Genomic DNA, 14,491 nt, shown 5'->3' with positions numbered 1-14,491 from the left:
AGCTGTTTATTTCAAACAGCCAACTCATTTATTGCCAGTGAAAGATTCCCCAGCTGCTCTACCCTCAATTACTACTAGAACAGCTGTAATCTTTTATCTGGTTAGCGTGAATGGACCTCCAGACATAATTGCTTACACTTATTGCGGTCAGGCAACGGCTGTTTGGACATGATAAAAATTATTGCATTTCTTTTCACACAGTGAAGATTAGTCTGACTAAGATAAAACATATTTTTAGCTGCTTCTGTCTAGCCATATATAGAAAAGTCTGTATGACTGTGTGCTACCAGTTTTAGTGCAACTTATTGTAGGATCTAGTTTATTGACATATTATTGATTTAAAATCTTTCCATTATGAAGTTTTAACTATTTAAAAATCATGAAGATTAATCTCTGTTCTGGTTGTACTGTGTTTGTGCTGCTCCACCATTTTAACGCCATTAGCTTTGGTTCAGTTTGGTAAAACGTCCCAGACCTTGATCCTGTTCAGTTCACACATTTAATGAATATAAATGCTGTTATTTAACGTTCCTTCACTAAGAATCAAGAACATCTCTTCTTATCCAGAATGCTAATCATGCTGGTTTGAGCGGACGCCACAGCTTCCTATTTTTTTAAGGTGGAAAATTTATGAAATATAGAAAATTAAACTTTGAATCATTTCAAAACTTTTCACATGTAATGTTACATTCAAGTTTATTTAGATTAATTTAGCTGAAAAAAAAACTTCTAATAACTTTATTTTTCTAAATCTTTAATTCAATTATTTGTTTAAACACCTCCCAAACACATTAGTCTTTAAAACAAAATGATTTATTTTCATACCTACTCTAAGAAATTTGTTTTGATATTTGGAATATCCAAATGCTCTCTTTGGATATTTTAACTTTCTTTATAAAATATCTTCATATAAAAAGTTACATAACCTTTTATGTTTTTTCATGACATAGATAAAAACTACATACTTTTCTGTGTACATGAAACTACACACAGACATGTATGTAGTTTTCAGAAAAAAGAGAGCAAAAGAAACAGATATCATGAAGGAACCATCACATACTGAACATAATTTTAGAAATGCATCTACATCCTGTTTTACTTAATGTTTCTTTAGTTTGAGTCTTTTGTATTTTTAGCAATCTTTGACTGACTTTTTATTTTTATTTATTTATTTTTTTTGCTCTGGCTTGGGTTTAAGGTTGTTTCCTTCAAAATGTGAAGCTTAGAGCTAGAGACAGATTTTGGCTGACTCTACCTCTACACTTTGTTTCATAAAACCATAATCTGAGCATATTTTCAGCATCTAAGAAGTTTGTTTCTGCATTACCTTTGACAGATTTGGCCATGTTGTGTAATCGGAGCATTGTGGAAACGGTCACAATAATTCAGGTATTCATGTTGGGAATTTCTGCAGTGTTTTTCTCAAAGCTCAAAATAAAAATATCCACACATGAAATTAAAGCGATGAACATTGATTGAGGTTCTTTTTGTTTAATTCTGTTTGTTCATTCATTTTTTGTTTCCATTTTGGAGCTTTTCATTTGCAGCTGTTTCCCCCCCCCCCAAATTTTACCTCAGACTCTTCAAAACTTTCAGGCTGGATGGATCAGGCATATGGAGCTGAAATGGATGGGGGTTTTTTTCAGAGCACATTTGCAACATGCACAATTTAAACCAAATAGATTTGTCTAAATTTGTAATCAACATGTTGATTATCCCTGTGATTATTCGGCCTGACTGGCTCCATTCCCTTATCTATCTGCTTTAACTCACATTTGAGAATCAATAAAACAGATATATTCCAAATTGCATAAACATTTTAACCTATTGCCTTTCAGTAACAACATATTACAGAAGCAGTTGCATACATTTTGCAACCTTTTTCCATCTTGCACATGAAATGGTTGTTGCTATTTTCGTTCCAGGCAGTCAGGTGTTAAGCTGAATTATATTTTTAGCTAACTGGCACACAGTATGAATTAGCTATTGAAAAATCATGAAATGGAGCCAATTATAATAAAAGATGGGACATTTCCTTCCTAGCACAGTGTCTCATTCTGATGATATTACTTGTTTATTGGAAGTCTTTGTTTATGCTCTAAGAATTATTAGGAAACCTGACCTGAAATTAGAGCTGAATTGAATTTATTGATTGAAGTCAGTTGAGGTTTCATAAGTGACTAAGCCACAAAAACTTATCACTGGGAAAGTTTGCTGTTTAGAGTTATTTGTCCAAGATCACATAATTCCTAATCAATAAATTAGAATACTATTGTTACTATTGAAAAGTCCATTTATTTTAGGAACTTTACCTCACACTGAAACATTTGAAATGTGCTATACAAATAAAGTTGATTGATTGAAATGACTTATTGAAAATGTGTAGTTATGTATGATAAAATGTGCTGCTCAAATAAAACCTTTCATCAACTTTTTGTGGCTCATTTTGCCCTCAAATATTTCCAGGTGTGATGGATTTTTACCCACTGAGATGAATAAATATTCTGTCTTAGTGAATTACATCCTCCATATTTAAAAGGTCAGATCCAAATTGTAATTGTTTATAAAATCTGGGTTAACCTTATAATTAAGTCATTTTTTTGTAAAAAATTTGCTTTACTTTTATTTCTCGCCTGGTGGTATAACCTGTAACCTTTCGTTCTTCAGCAGGTTGTCATTCCTGGAAGCAGCTCTGCAGGATGACCATTTGATTGGCATGTCCTCTGATGTCCTTTTCCTGTCTCGCAGTGCTGGGCGTCGTTCCTGAGCTCTGCCAGTGCCGAGACCTGGAGCTGGACTGTGACAGCGCTCAGCTCCGAGAGATCCCCGTAGTGGCGATAAATGTCACCGTTATGTGAGTAGAAAATAACCACTTCTGTTTTAGGGATGGTCTTTTTTCAGCTTCATAAGGCTCAACAAGTCATTCATCAAAAGCTTTCACTGTCATTTCTTATTGGAAGTGTTGTCATGGATGTCTGTCCTCAAGGACCCCATGTTGGGGGAAACGGTGAGGGCCTGTCGATGCTGAAAAACTTATTCAAGAACAAAGAAGTAAAGTCTTACCTTGACAAGTGTTTTCACTTTTTTTTACTGCGTAATAAAGAAAATTATGTTACCCAGTCGACTAAATTAACCACAATTGTATGTACATTCTTAGTTCCATCCATCCATTTTCTATTCACCCTGGTCCCTAATGGGGTCGGGAGGGTTGCTGGTTCCTCTCCAGCTACATTCCGGGCGAGAGGCGGGGTTCACCCTGGACAGGTCGCCAGTCTGTCGCAGGGCAACACAGAGACATACAGGACACACAACCATTCACACACACTCACACCTAGGGAGAATTTAGAGAGACCAATTAACCTGACAGTCATGTTTTTGGACTGTGGGAGGAAGCCGGAGAACCCGGAGAGAACCCACCATGCACAGGGAGAACATGCAAACTCCATGCAGAAAGACCCCGGACCAGGAATCGAACCCAGGACCTTCTTGCTGCAAGGCAACAGCTCTACCAACTGCACCACTGTGCAGCCCCCTACTTTCTTAGTTGATATTTATATTATATAAAATGATTTTTCTTGGGGATTTAACAGTTTCAGTGGAGAGGAATGACATATAGTGACTTTAATTCTTCTGCTGCCATTTCCAAACTACAGCCATATAGACAGATTGCAATTTGAAAACAGTGCAAGAAATCAACATCAATTGTTCACAGCAACTCCTTTTGTTCATAGATTTGCCTAAAGAAATCAACCTCAATGGGAGAAATCCAAGATGGAGCACTGAAGGGAAATAAAAATCAAGTGGAATGAGGAGGTGAAGAGCAGACTGACTAAAAATGATTTATAAATCTAGTCTGTAGAGCACAAAACACAACAGAATAAGGTTGTTTACCTGCAGTTAAACAGCAAAAAAGGAAAAGTGTAAAATAATTATCCAGTCAATGAATCACATTGGCAACAATATCAAAGTATCTGTATGACTTTCTCATTCTGTTATGACTGTGTGGAGACTGAAAAGTTGAAGCTGACGTGTTTGTTGCACGGCTCACTTACAGTCCCTCTCCAGGATCTCAGGGTTAGGCTACAAACTTGACTGGATCATTTTTTCAGCCATTCTGTTTCAAAATTGCTGCTGTGTTTAATATCAATGTTCTGTTGGTAAAGCAGTTTGAGCTTGAAATCAAGCTGGCAGGCAGGTGACCTCTGAGTTGACCCCAGAATATTTTAGTATACAGAGGAGTCCATGATGACTGCAAAGTGGTCTGATAGTGTGGCGGTATATCATCAGCGCTCCTTCACCATGACTGGTGGTTGGTGTCAGGTGTTTACTGTTTTCTCCAAACAAGGAGTTGTCTACTTTGATTACATCTGTCCTTTGGACTTATTCACTTTGTTACATTATAACTGCAAATCTTGAAAAACTTTTATTGGCCTTATTATAATAAAAAAAACATAAAGTAGCATGTAATTGTGACATGAAAGCAAGACATGCACGTTTTCAACACTTTATTTTACAATTGAAAGTTTGAAAAGTGTGGTGTGTCTATTTAGTCTACATGAAATCCAGCCAAACCTCTAACCTTCAGAAGTTGCCTAAATAAAGCGGTGTAATTTAATCTCAGTAAATCTAACTTTAGAATTTTGGGCTATTTTATGTAAATCTGTCATAAAATTTTAATAAAATATATTTTGCTACAAAATGTGAAAAAGAATAAAAGAGCAAGAAGAGTTTTGGAAGGAACTACAGATGCTGGGTTTTAGTCATTTTCTGAACATTGCTTGTCTGACCTTTGGGTGAATTTCCTGGCATGTCCACTTTGAAGAAGATTGACAGCTCTCTCTAATGGCTTCCACTTAGAAATAATCTATGTCTCTGTAGAATGATGGACTTCAGATTATTTAGATACAACTTCATAATTCTCCCAGCAACAATTGCTTCCTAAAATGTCACTGCTGATGTCTTCCTGTCTGCAGTGTTTTAAGACAGCTGCAGACCAGCTACCTGCCAAATCTGCTTATAAAAAGGTTGTCATGGTGATCAGGATAAGATACTCAAATGAATTTGATCAGCAGCTAAATCTTTTCCATGTTGGCTTTTATCTATATTATTGTATGTTTTTGTACCCTTCTTATTAGGTTTAAATAATTGTACCACCTAGTAAAAGAAAAGACTGTTTTCCTGATATGTCGGATCAGGAGGTTGTGCATCATTTCTCTGTAACTACCTCCATGTCTCGTTTGCCCTGAAGTCTATTCCTTTCCAAATTAGCCTGTAAAGGTTGAGAGGAGAGTGATTTAAGTCCAGATTGCGCCTCTCCTTCCATATCTCTATAATGACACGATGTTGCTCTGTTGATTCTTCCAGCTATGTACTTTTTAGCTTTGAAATCTCTCTGATTTCATACATCAAGACTCTCATGGTGCATCAGGACCTAAACTCTGATTGCCTTCTTTTCTGTAGTTCACCAGATCTGCATTTATGTTCAAAATAAAAGCAACCTATTTATTTTTTTAATTGAGTAATGTTATGGCTCTGATTTTTATACAAATGGGTTGGAAACTGTAAACATGAGTAAAATCCTACCAATACATGAAACTTTAGGGAATTAAACTGTAATCAGCACCTGTTTTTCCATCTCCAACATCTACTGTATAAACTTTAAAATGCTCAAAGATTTTGCTTTTATCAGCTCATAAAATGTTGGACCATTTTTGTTAAAGTTGGTCAGTGTGTTCTTAAACAAATGGTAACATCTTTGGGTTGTTGTTTTATCAATAATGGTGCATTAAGGGGGTTCTGGCAGATAATTTGACTTTACATTTTCCTCTCCTCATTGTTGCAGTCCTTCACATGTAACTGTAGATATTTAACCACTCTGGAGCTCATCATTGGTTCAGTGTTTGTACAAATGCTGGTTTTCCATTTTCTTTCTAGCTTTGGTAGTTTAGTTTTAGCAGAGTGCCAAAAAATTTATTCACACATAATCCCAATTCACATGTGATTTGATTTTGCTACAGCACAACAGTTCATATCAGTTCTGAATATTATTCAGAACTTACCAAATGCAAATCAGACATTTTAATGTCTCCATTGGTCATTATGCTTTGCAGAGCAAAATGACCATGATTGAAGATTGAAGCAGAAATTATTATGACTAAAAGTTTTTAATTGAATATTGATTTGATCAAATTGTGGCACCAAAAATTGCAATCAAATCTGATCATGACACAGTAAAAGACTCCCAGCCCCACTTAGTTTCTGTTTTTTAGATAATTTTATCTGGGAATGCTATTATGTTCTACACTTGTTTATATTTTTCTATTTTCAAATCTTATTTCTAATTAAGGCATTCTTTAGTTCTGACTTATATATGGAGGAACCAATTTCACTCGAGTGTTCAGAGAGGAATGTGTTATAATCACAAAGCACTGCCTTCACTCTGAAATGAGAGGCACTTGTTTGACCCCTGCTGATTCACAGAATGAATGACTTCACTGATTGAGCTCTATAATCCCAGTATTTTAAACACACTCCTTTTTAATTAATGATTTTATTATACAGAATCAGCACCATGCACTTCTGGTCTGTTGATTTTCAATTACTGTGCACCTACTGGGGCTAAAATATGTTCTTCTGCCATAAACAGCAGTCAATCTGGCTGTGCTGTTGCACTCTGAATATTTCCAACAAAACTGTGAATCTGCAAAATTTCTTAACAGCTCTAGTGTGTAACTCCAGGATGTAAGCAGCTCTCCAGCTGGCCTTGTCTCACATCATAGCAGATGTTGTACGTAGCCAAAAGCAATGGTACATATGTCTTTGTCCATTCATCATCAATGCAGAAATTTTTTTTTTGGACATTACTTTTGTCAAACAGTATCACACAGAGAAATTGTTGTTTAAAATAGTGGAGAAATATTGCATTGCATTGGGAAATTGAAAAGATAAAATGTCTAAAGTGGAGTCCTATTCATGTTTGAGAAATTACTTCCCTTTCTGTCCTTTACAAAAGCATGCCTGTTGGTGGTCTTTGTGTGAAAAAGTCAAGATGCCGTGTTTGACTGTCAGCTTAAATGTTGCATTTTACCAGAACAGAAGAGCAAAGAGGATTGTGTTATAATTTCCCCAGAGTCCACAAGTGAACACATCTAAACGTCTGGGTTGACTACAAGTGATAAAATTAAACTTCAGTAACATTCTAATCCATTCAAAGGTTTGGAAGCAAAATTGAATCAACTGGAAGATTTTGAAGAGTGTGTAAGATAGATCAGCAGCTTGACCAGGTGTAGCATATTTATGGTTTCAAGTTTTTAACTGATGACAAAGTGTGAAAAGATCTAAAAAAAAATATTATTCATCAGACTTCCTTTGGTGTTTGTCTGATAAATCGTTTGAAATTTTATGTCTGCACTTATTTGCCTTGTCTTATATTCAATAAATATAAGTATATTCTAAAAGAATTAAGACATTATAAAAAGGCAACATTATGTTAAGAATGTGGAATGAAAATCTCATCTTTTGCAAATGGAGATGGAAAAAGATAATTTGTATGTGGTATTTTAAATGGTTTTCATAATTCTATTTTAATTTTTGTTTTAATTTTATGTGAAAGACCAACTCAAAGCAGCCCATAATTGTGGAAGGAAAATGAAACATGGTTTTCAAACTTTTTACAAAGCAAGTATTTGTATTCAGACCGTCTGAGTGGAGGCCCATCATACCACAGAAAAATTACCTTGCATGTACAACAACAGCTACAATGGGATGGCTTAGGTCACAGCTTATTCATGTATTACAGGGGCTTAGTCAAAGTCTAGAGCTAAATCCAATCTGACTGGAACTGAGCTATTTCACAAAGATGGGCAAAAATGTTGTCTAGCTCCCAAAGCTGGTAGAGAAATACTATAAAAGACATGGGAATTGTGGTTCTACAATGCATTTAGTCAGGGAGGCTGGGTGAATTTGTCAAATGATTCACCTTTTTACTGCAAAAGATTTTCTGAATAATGTATCATTTCCTTCCCCTTTGCTGACATGCATTACTTTGTGCTGGTTTGCCACATAAAATCCCATTAAAACATGTTAAAGTTTGCAGCTGCTACATAACACAATGTAGAAAAAAATCCCTGCTGATTAATAGTTTGGCAAGGCTTTAATTAATAATTTTTTTTTAATGATAATTAATTCCTTCCTATTTCTCAGGTCCTTACAAAGAAACAGACTTCACAGACTGAAAGCAAAAGGATTCTTTAACTACCAAAGCCTACAGAAACTGTGAGTTTCCATCATCCTCTCTCATATGCATATAAAATAAAGTTACTTAAACCATGCGCAGGAGCCGTAGCAGCAGACGTAATGAGCCTTGGATGTCGGCAGTGTTGGTTGTTCTGCTGTGCGTATAGATCCATTTGCCACTGACTTGTGCTGTTTATCAAGCTTGCACAGAGTCACTGGGAGGACAGGTCTAATCCTTTGCCAGAACCTGTTTGGCATTGTTGGGATTGTGGGTTTAAAAAGATTTAAAATGTCAATTGTGTTTATATAAACAAGATGATTGAACAGCTGTTAGACAGTAAAATATAATACCAATATCCCAAAACACTCGGATGTTACCCCTAAATTTAGGCCTTCCTGCAGAGTTCTTTGCCAGTCAGCCCAACCATATTTTGGCAATGTGCCTGTGCCTGTTTTTGTTTCCTCATTAATTCATCAGCCTCAAGATGTTTCTGTGCTTCTTTTGTAGATATCTACAGCACAACAATATTCAAGATGTGAATCCTGATGCATTCAGAGGACTTCATAATCTAACAAGACTGTGAGTAAAGTAATAGTTTTTTTGATTATTAGATGTTTATTGTAATCAGGGCCTGTCCATAGCAATGCATAGGGATGCAATCCTTATGCATTGCTATGGACAGGCAGCTATTGTTCTACACCTCAAAATAACTGCCGCCTCCTACTACCGTTAATGCAGCTCGTACCGCTGTGTGCCCCCTTACAATATATATATATATGTATATATATATATATATATATATATATATATATATATGTATATATATATATATATATATATATATATATATATATATATATATATATATATATATATATATATATATATATATATATGTGTGTGTGTCTGTGTAACTGTGGCGACATAATTAACAAAAAACAAGCCAAATTCAACTGAAAACAAAAGTAGTTTGTTTTGAGTTGAATAGACATAGACATAAAAAAATAGACATAGAATTGTGTCTGCCTCTCTGAGCTGCTCTTTAGAACCACAGTGATGGGAAAACATCAGAACTACAGACATTGTGGAACAACTGCTATAAACTCATTGCATCTCTGAAAAGTGCTGTTTATTTTATATCTTATATGCATATCATCTAGTGGTGGCAAAAGCAACAAATACTAGTATGCTCTGGACTTAAGATGGATTACATGCAAACATATTCATGACATACTTTGATTAAATTAATTTATCTTTGGTGTGATTCCAATACTGAAAAACTAACTTTATACCAGGTGAGTCTCTTTAACCTGAGAATGTGGAGTAAGAGCCTCTACTGACCCCACAGATTCAGCTACGGGGAAAAAGCTGAAGAGGTTTAATGCTGTAAGGAGAGAAGACAATGGCACATCCACCAAAACAGGATATTCTATTCAAAACACTTCTTCACAGTCTGATTAAGTTATGAAACCAACTGCTGGTGTCAGCAGTACGACAGTGGAAAGTTTTTCTGGAAGGAAATATGTTGTTTTTACTTTTATATGCTCTGTGACTACATCTGAAGATGTACATCTTCTTTCCTGTCAGTGTCTGTGCAAAATAAACAAAACTGAATGTTCATAGATGTTGACTGTATATCAAAATGTATTTATATTTTTTTATTTATTCAGTAAAAACAATAAATAAAAAGTAAAACTGAAGCATATTTTAGTTGTGACTTGCATAAGAGCAGAGGGCAGATATTCCCAGCTCTGTGAGGTACTGATAATGTGAGCCTTGATTGTGAATGAATAAATGGTTGCTAATGGTCAAGTAAAGCAGGTGTGAGTATGGAGGTAACTTGGATGGCTTTGTAAGTAAATAAATAAAAGTTGATCAAACTAAATGACGTCAATGAAAGACAGTGTCCAGTAGATAATGACTTATGAAGCACAGTTAAAATATAGGCTACATTTACAGCAGGTTTTAATGAAAAACAATAAATAAAATGTAAACAAAAACCACTAAAACCGGAACAACAAATAAAATAAATAAAACTTCCATTCAAAAATATTAAACATAAGAATGGACATTATTGAGCTCATTTTAATTTATCATGTGATTACTTGATTAAGTGATTAGTTGCTTATTCCCATTAACAATACTGGTCAGAACTGGAGCATAGAATGATTTTAGAACTTAGAAAAGTTGGTCTTGTTTTTTAAAATTATTTTTTGTCTGAAATGGAAATAAATATTATTATTTTGATCTATGACACTGTAACTCATATTCTCAAACTATGAGGTATGCACAGTCATTGTCTTGCAAACTATTCTAACAAATACGAACCTTTCAGGACAGCTTTAAATTTTAGCTGTGTGCAAATTTAACTAAGCACATCCAAAACGGTTTGATTGTTTGAAAAATACCATCACAAAGAACTGAAGGTGCAGTCCAGGTTGAGCTGGAGAGATTTTCTGAGAGTCAAGGTGCAAGAGCAGGATGCCAAAATCTGAACTGGGGCAGAGCTGGTGGCTGTAGATGAATGAGCAGAGCCAACAGGCGACACAGGCTGGTTTTCACAGAGATATGGAGGCGAGTAAAGGAGGAGCAAAGCTGGCTGATGTTCAAAGAGGAAAAAACTGAGAGGCTGGAGCAGAGCAGGGAAATTACTGAAAACTCTTCTAGACAACAAAGAGTAGCCAGCTATAGCATAATCCCTCAAGAAATAACGGTCAAAGAGTTTCAGAGCTCAGTGAATACTTTTACTGCAGGGTTTGATTAGTTATTTAATGTGTAAAGGCCGTGAAGAAAAATGTAAATGTAAATATTTTCCCAAGACGAAAAAGACAGAAACACAAATTGAAGCAAATCTATAAGTATATGCTTAATTTAACTTTTACTGTGTTAAATCAGTTAGGCAAACCAGCAAACTTTGCTTTATTTGCCAGATATCATTTGGTGGTAAAACCTTTTTTGCGCTTTGCACCAAAACACATCTCTCGAAAACAAAACCTGTCTTATGCCTAAATGTCGGATGGCTGGACATTCTCACATGGGTTTATGCGTAGGTTGTATCCTGGGTTGGAGGTCCACAAAAATCTGAAAAAAAGGACAGAATTTAAGCTAAGCAAATGCAGAGAATAAAAGTGAGGAAAAGCATTTGAAAATTTGAAGCTTGTTTACATATGTTGTAGCATTGTCAGTGTTTTTCCAAATGTGGTCCTCACCCAGAAGGTAATGCTGTTTGAGAACTGTTGATGTAGAGGACTTTTCTGCAAAATCTTCTGTTAAATTGATTGTGATGTGGTTGAATTGGTTTTTAACAAAAATAAATAACATTGAAAGGCATAAAATGGAAATGTTGGTAGGACATTAATCATCTTCCAACAGATTAGAGGGACATCATGCCCTGTTACACATCAACAGCTTCTTGTAATTTAGGTCTTTCTAGGGTTTCCTCATAATGTATGGAAAACTACTTCATCCTTTCTTCTGGTTACCTTAACGTTACTGGTTATTATTTCGGGCGTACCCACATTCTCTCAGCTTATTGTAAAAAAAAATCTGTCAATATAAAACATTCTAAAAAAAAATTCAGCACCTATGAACTAACTTGGAATATTTTATCAAAGTTTGAAGACACCTTAATGTGGCCTAGATTTCATAGTCACACAAATCACACATCTGTAATATTGCACGTTTTTTCAACCGTGGTGTGCAGGGCCTAACTTTTCGACCCTCCTCCCTCTGGAGGCGGATGACATTGATAAAACACTCCGTGTCAAATCCAAGGGGATTTGAAGATAACCAGGACAACTTTACAGAAATCTGAGTTAACAAGAATATGCTGTAAACCTGCAATGACCTATCTATATGAAGGTGTATTTTCCCCACCTTTCATTTTGTATCTCACTTTGACATGTCCTTGAGTAGGCCACAGAGGCCAGAAATTCTTGCTTTATTAAATGTACCTTCCTCAAAGAAAATGACATCCTCTATTTTTATTACCCATTTGATCTGCTGCTCTCTGCTCTTTAGCGATGCAAAACCTTATTCCTGTAATATAGAGATGAAGACTAAACTACATCTTAGATGACTGGGAAGTAATCGATATTGTCAATGTACAATGTGCAGGATGTGAATGATAAAAATAATTTGAAGGTTTGGGTAAAACATCACAGTTGTAATGTTTATAAAACAGTTTTGGTTAGACATTAAAGTACATTCATCATATTCATGCACTTTTAGACTTTTATGGCTGCATTTGAGCGGTTCTTTTTCATACTTAATGTTTAAAAAAAAGAAATTTGAATGATTTTAAACAGAGGAAGTGGCTGCACGATTTCTTCTGAATTCCTGCATGCTGACAGACTGAAGTGTATACACTCAGCTTCAGTAATATTTAAATAAATGTCTATTAAGGAGCTTCACCTTGACAACATGCTCCGGACAAGTTGGAAGAAATTTTTTGATTGATTGATGATTGCTTTTATCTGGCACAGACCTGACTTTAATTATCGTCCATATTTTTCTATAAGGCTCTTTAAGGTTTCAGAGCCATTCTGAAACCTTAAATAAAACATAATTTTTCCATCATTATTCCTTGGAACAGCAGATTTTATTGAATCTTTACCCATATGACCCAAATTATCAGCTTTGATATGGACTTGCCACTTGCTCAATATTGTTTTTTTAAGAGAGAACATGACAAGAGGAAAGATAACTGCAGTAAACAGTCTTCACCCATATATTCACCCATATCAAACTACTTCAATAAATCTTAACAGATGTTGAACTTTATTCAACTAAAACTTTACAAAACAACCAAGTAAATTAGTGTTTAGAAATTAACTTAAGAAATGGTTAATTTATTGGAAGCTAAGTGTGCTAAATGTTTTCAAAGTTAGCAAAATGCTAATGACTTAGTATAAGCTTCTGGCTAATGCTAAATACAGGGGTGGCTTTGCTTGTTAGTTTTATGTGTCATATAGAGAGTAAGGTAACATTTTATTTATTTTTTTCAGGTACCTGAGTTACAACAAGATAATAGTATTGATGCCAGGTGTGTTCAAGGACCTGCACAAGCTGGAGTGGCTGTGAGTCAGCAGCTTTTATGTTCTATTGTTTCCTTTTTCCTCTCTTCCTCCTTTCAGTGTTATATTATACACCACACATATCTCTACTGAGGGGGTTTTATCCGAATCAATGATCCGAAAATAAGGCGGAAACAACATCCTGTTTGTTTTTTCAGGATCCTGGAAAACAATAATATCCATCAGATATCTGCCATGACATTTTCAGGACTGAACTCTCTTGTTTTACTGTGAGTTTCTGCCTTTACATTATATATTTGATCTTTTACTTTCATCTCATGTTTTTTTGGACTATTTGAAGTGATTGTTGTTTAGAGTTGTTCTTCCCCTGTTAAGAGTAAAAGTGTCGGAACATGAAGAAGAAATGTGCAACACCGTTTTTTGTTTTTTTTTTTGTCTGATTGACAGGGTTTTGTTGAACAACTCCCTGACAAAGTTGGATGACATCTGCCAAGAAATGCCCAGACTGAACTGGCTGTAAGTGGGATGTCAGAAAATATAACAAACTGTCCTCTCATAAAAGTGACAAGACCTTTGATGGATTTATTCTCTGTGTGTTTGTATCTATGTGTGTTTTCCAAAACATGTCTTTGCAGGGACTTGGAGGGAAATCTAATTGAAAAAATTGGAAATGCTTCTCTCCATTCATGCACCGTGTTGACAGTTCTGTAAGTGTGAATTTGCATAATTGAATTCATAGCTAAGGCAAAGGTTTTGCTCTCAAAATATTTACTTCTGACTTAAGCTTGCAAATTCTGCCTAGATTCACTTAAAACTGAAGCCACCTTGTAGCCAGAGCATGAAGTCAAAACGGCGATTCATTAAACGGAAGGAAGAGGGTCGAGGAACAGTGGAGTAATTCAGTGTTGACTTTTTCCAGGGTGTTGCAGCGAAACAGGATCAGCTACATACACGAACAAGCATTCTCAGTCCTCCAAAAGCTCGGAGAATTGTAAGTCAAGTCCTTTCCTCATTTATTTTATTTTCAAATCGCACAGAGAAACTATTCCCAAAATAAAAAGAGACAAAGTTTGAGGTGCTTTTGAGAAAAAGGCTGAATTAAATACTTTAACATGCGGATCATTTTGAAAAAGCGTCACATATTGTGTCTTCCAGTTCCAAGGACATTATCAAAACAATGATGGAGTGTTTGAAGGAGTGTGTGAACATCAAGGGAACA

At 35.4% G+C, this 14,491-nt stretch overlaps 1 protein-coding gene across 6 annotated transcripts in view; it reads left to right on the top strand.

The window, feature by feature from the left end:
* rxfp1 (relaxin family peptide receptor 1) overlaps positions 1-14,491 on the top strand; it is a 102,583-nt gene that overhangs the window by 63,910 nt on the left and 24,182 nt on the right. For all 6 annotated transcript variants that reach the window (XM_044126527.1, XM_044126526.1, XM_044126525.1 and 3 more), the window contains exons 5-12: positions 2,749-2,854; positions 8,203-8,274; positions 8,744-8,815; positions 13,243-13,314; positions 13,470-13,541; positions 13,720-13,788; positions 13,908-13,979; positions 14,192-14,263. In XM_044126527.1, coding sequence (XP_043982462.1) covers positions 2,749-2,854; positions 8,203-8,274; positions 8,744-8,815; positions 13,243-13,314; positions 13,470-13,541; positions 13,720-13,788; positions 13,908-13,979; positions 14,192-14,263 — 607 coding nt within the window. The remainder of the gene's footprint in view (positions 1-2,748; positions 2,855-8,202; positions 8,275-8,743; positions 8,816-13,242; positions 13,315-13,469; positions 13,542-13,719; positions 13,789-13,907; positions 13,980-14,191; positions 14,264-14,491) is intronic.

This window comes from Gambusia affinis, linkage group LG09 (assembly GCF_019740435.1).
Source record: "Gambusia affinis linkage group LG09, SWU_Gaff_1.0, whole genome shotgun sequence".
NCBI lineage: Eukaryota > Metazoa > Chordata > Actinopteri > Cyprinodontiformes > Poeciliidae > Gambusia > Gambusia affinis.
The sequence above is the reverse complement of the archived record's forward strand: the minus strand, read 5'-3'. Positions and strand labels throughout refer to the sequence as shown.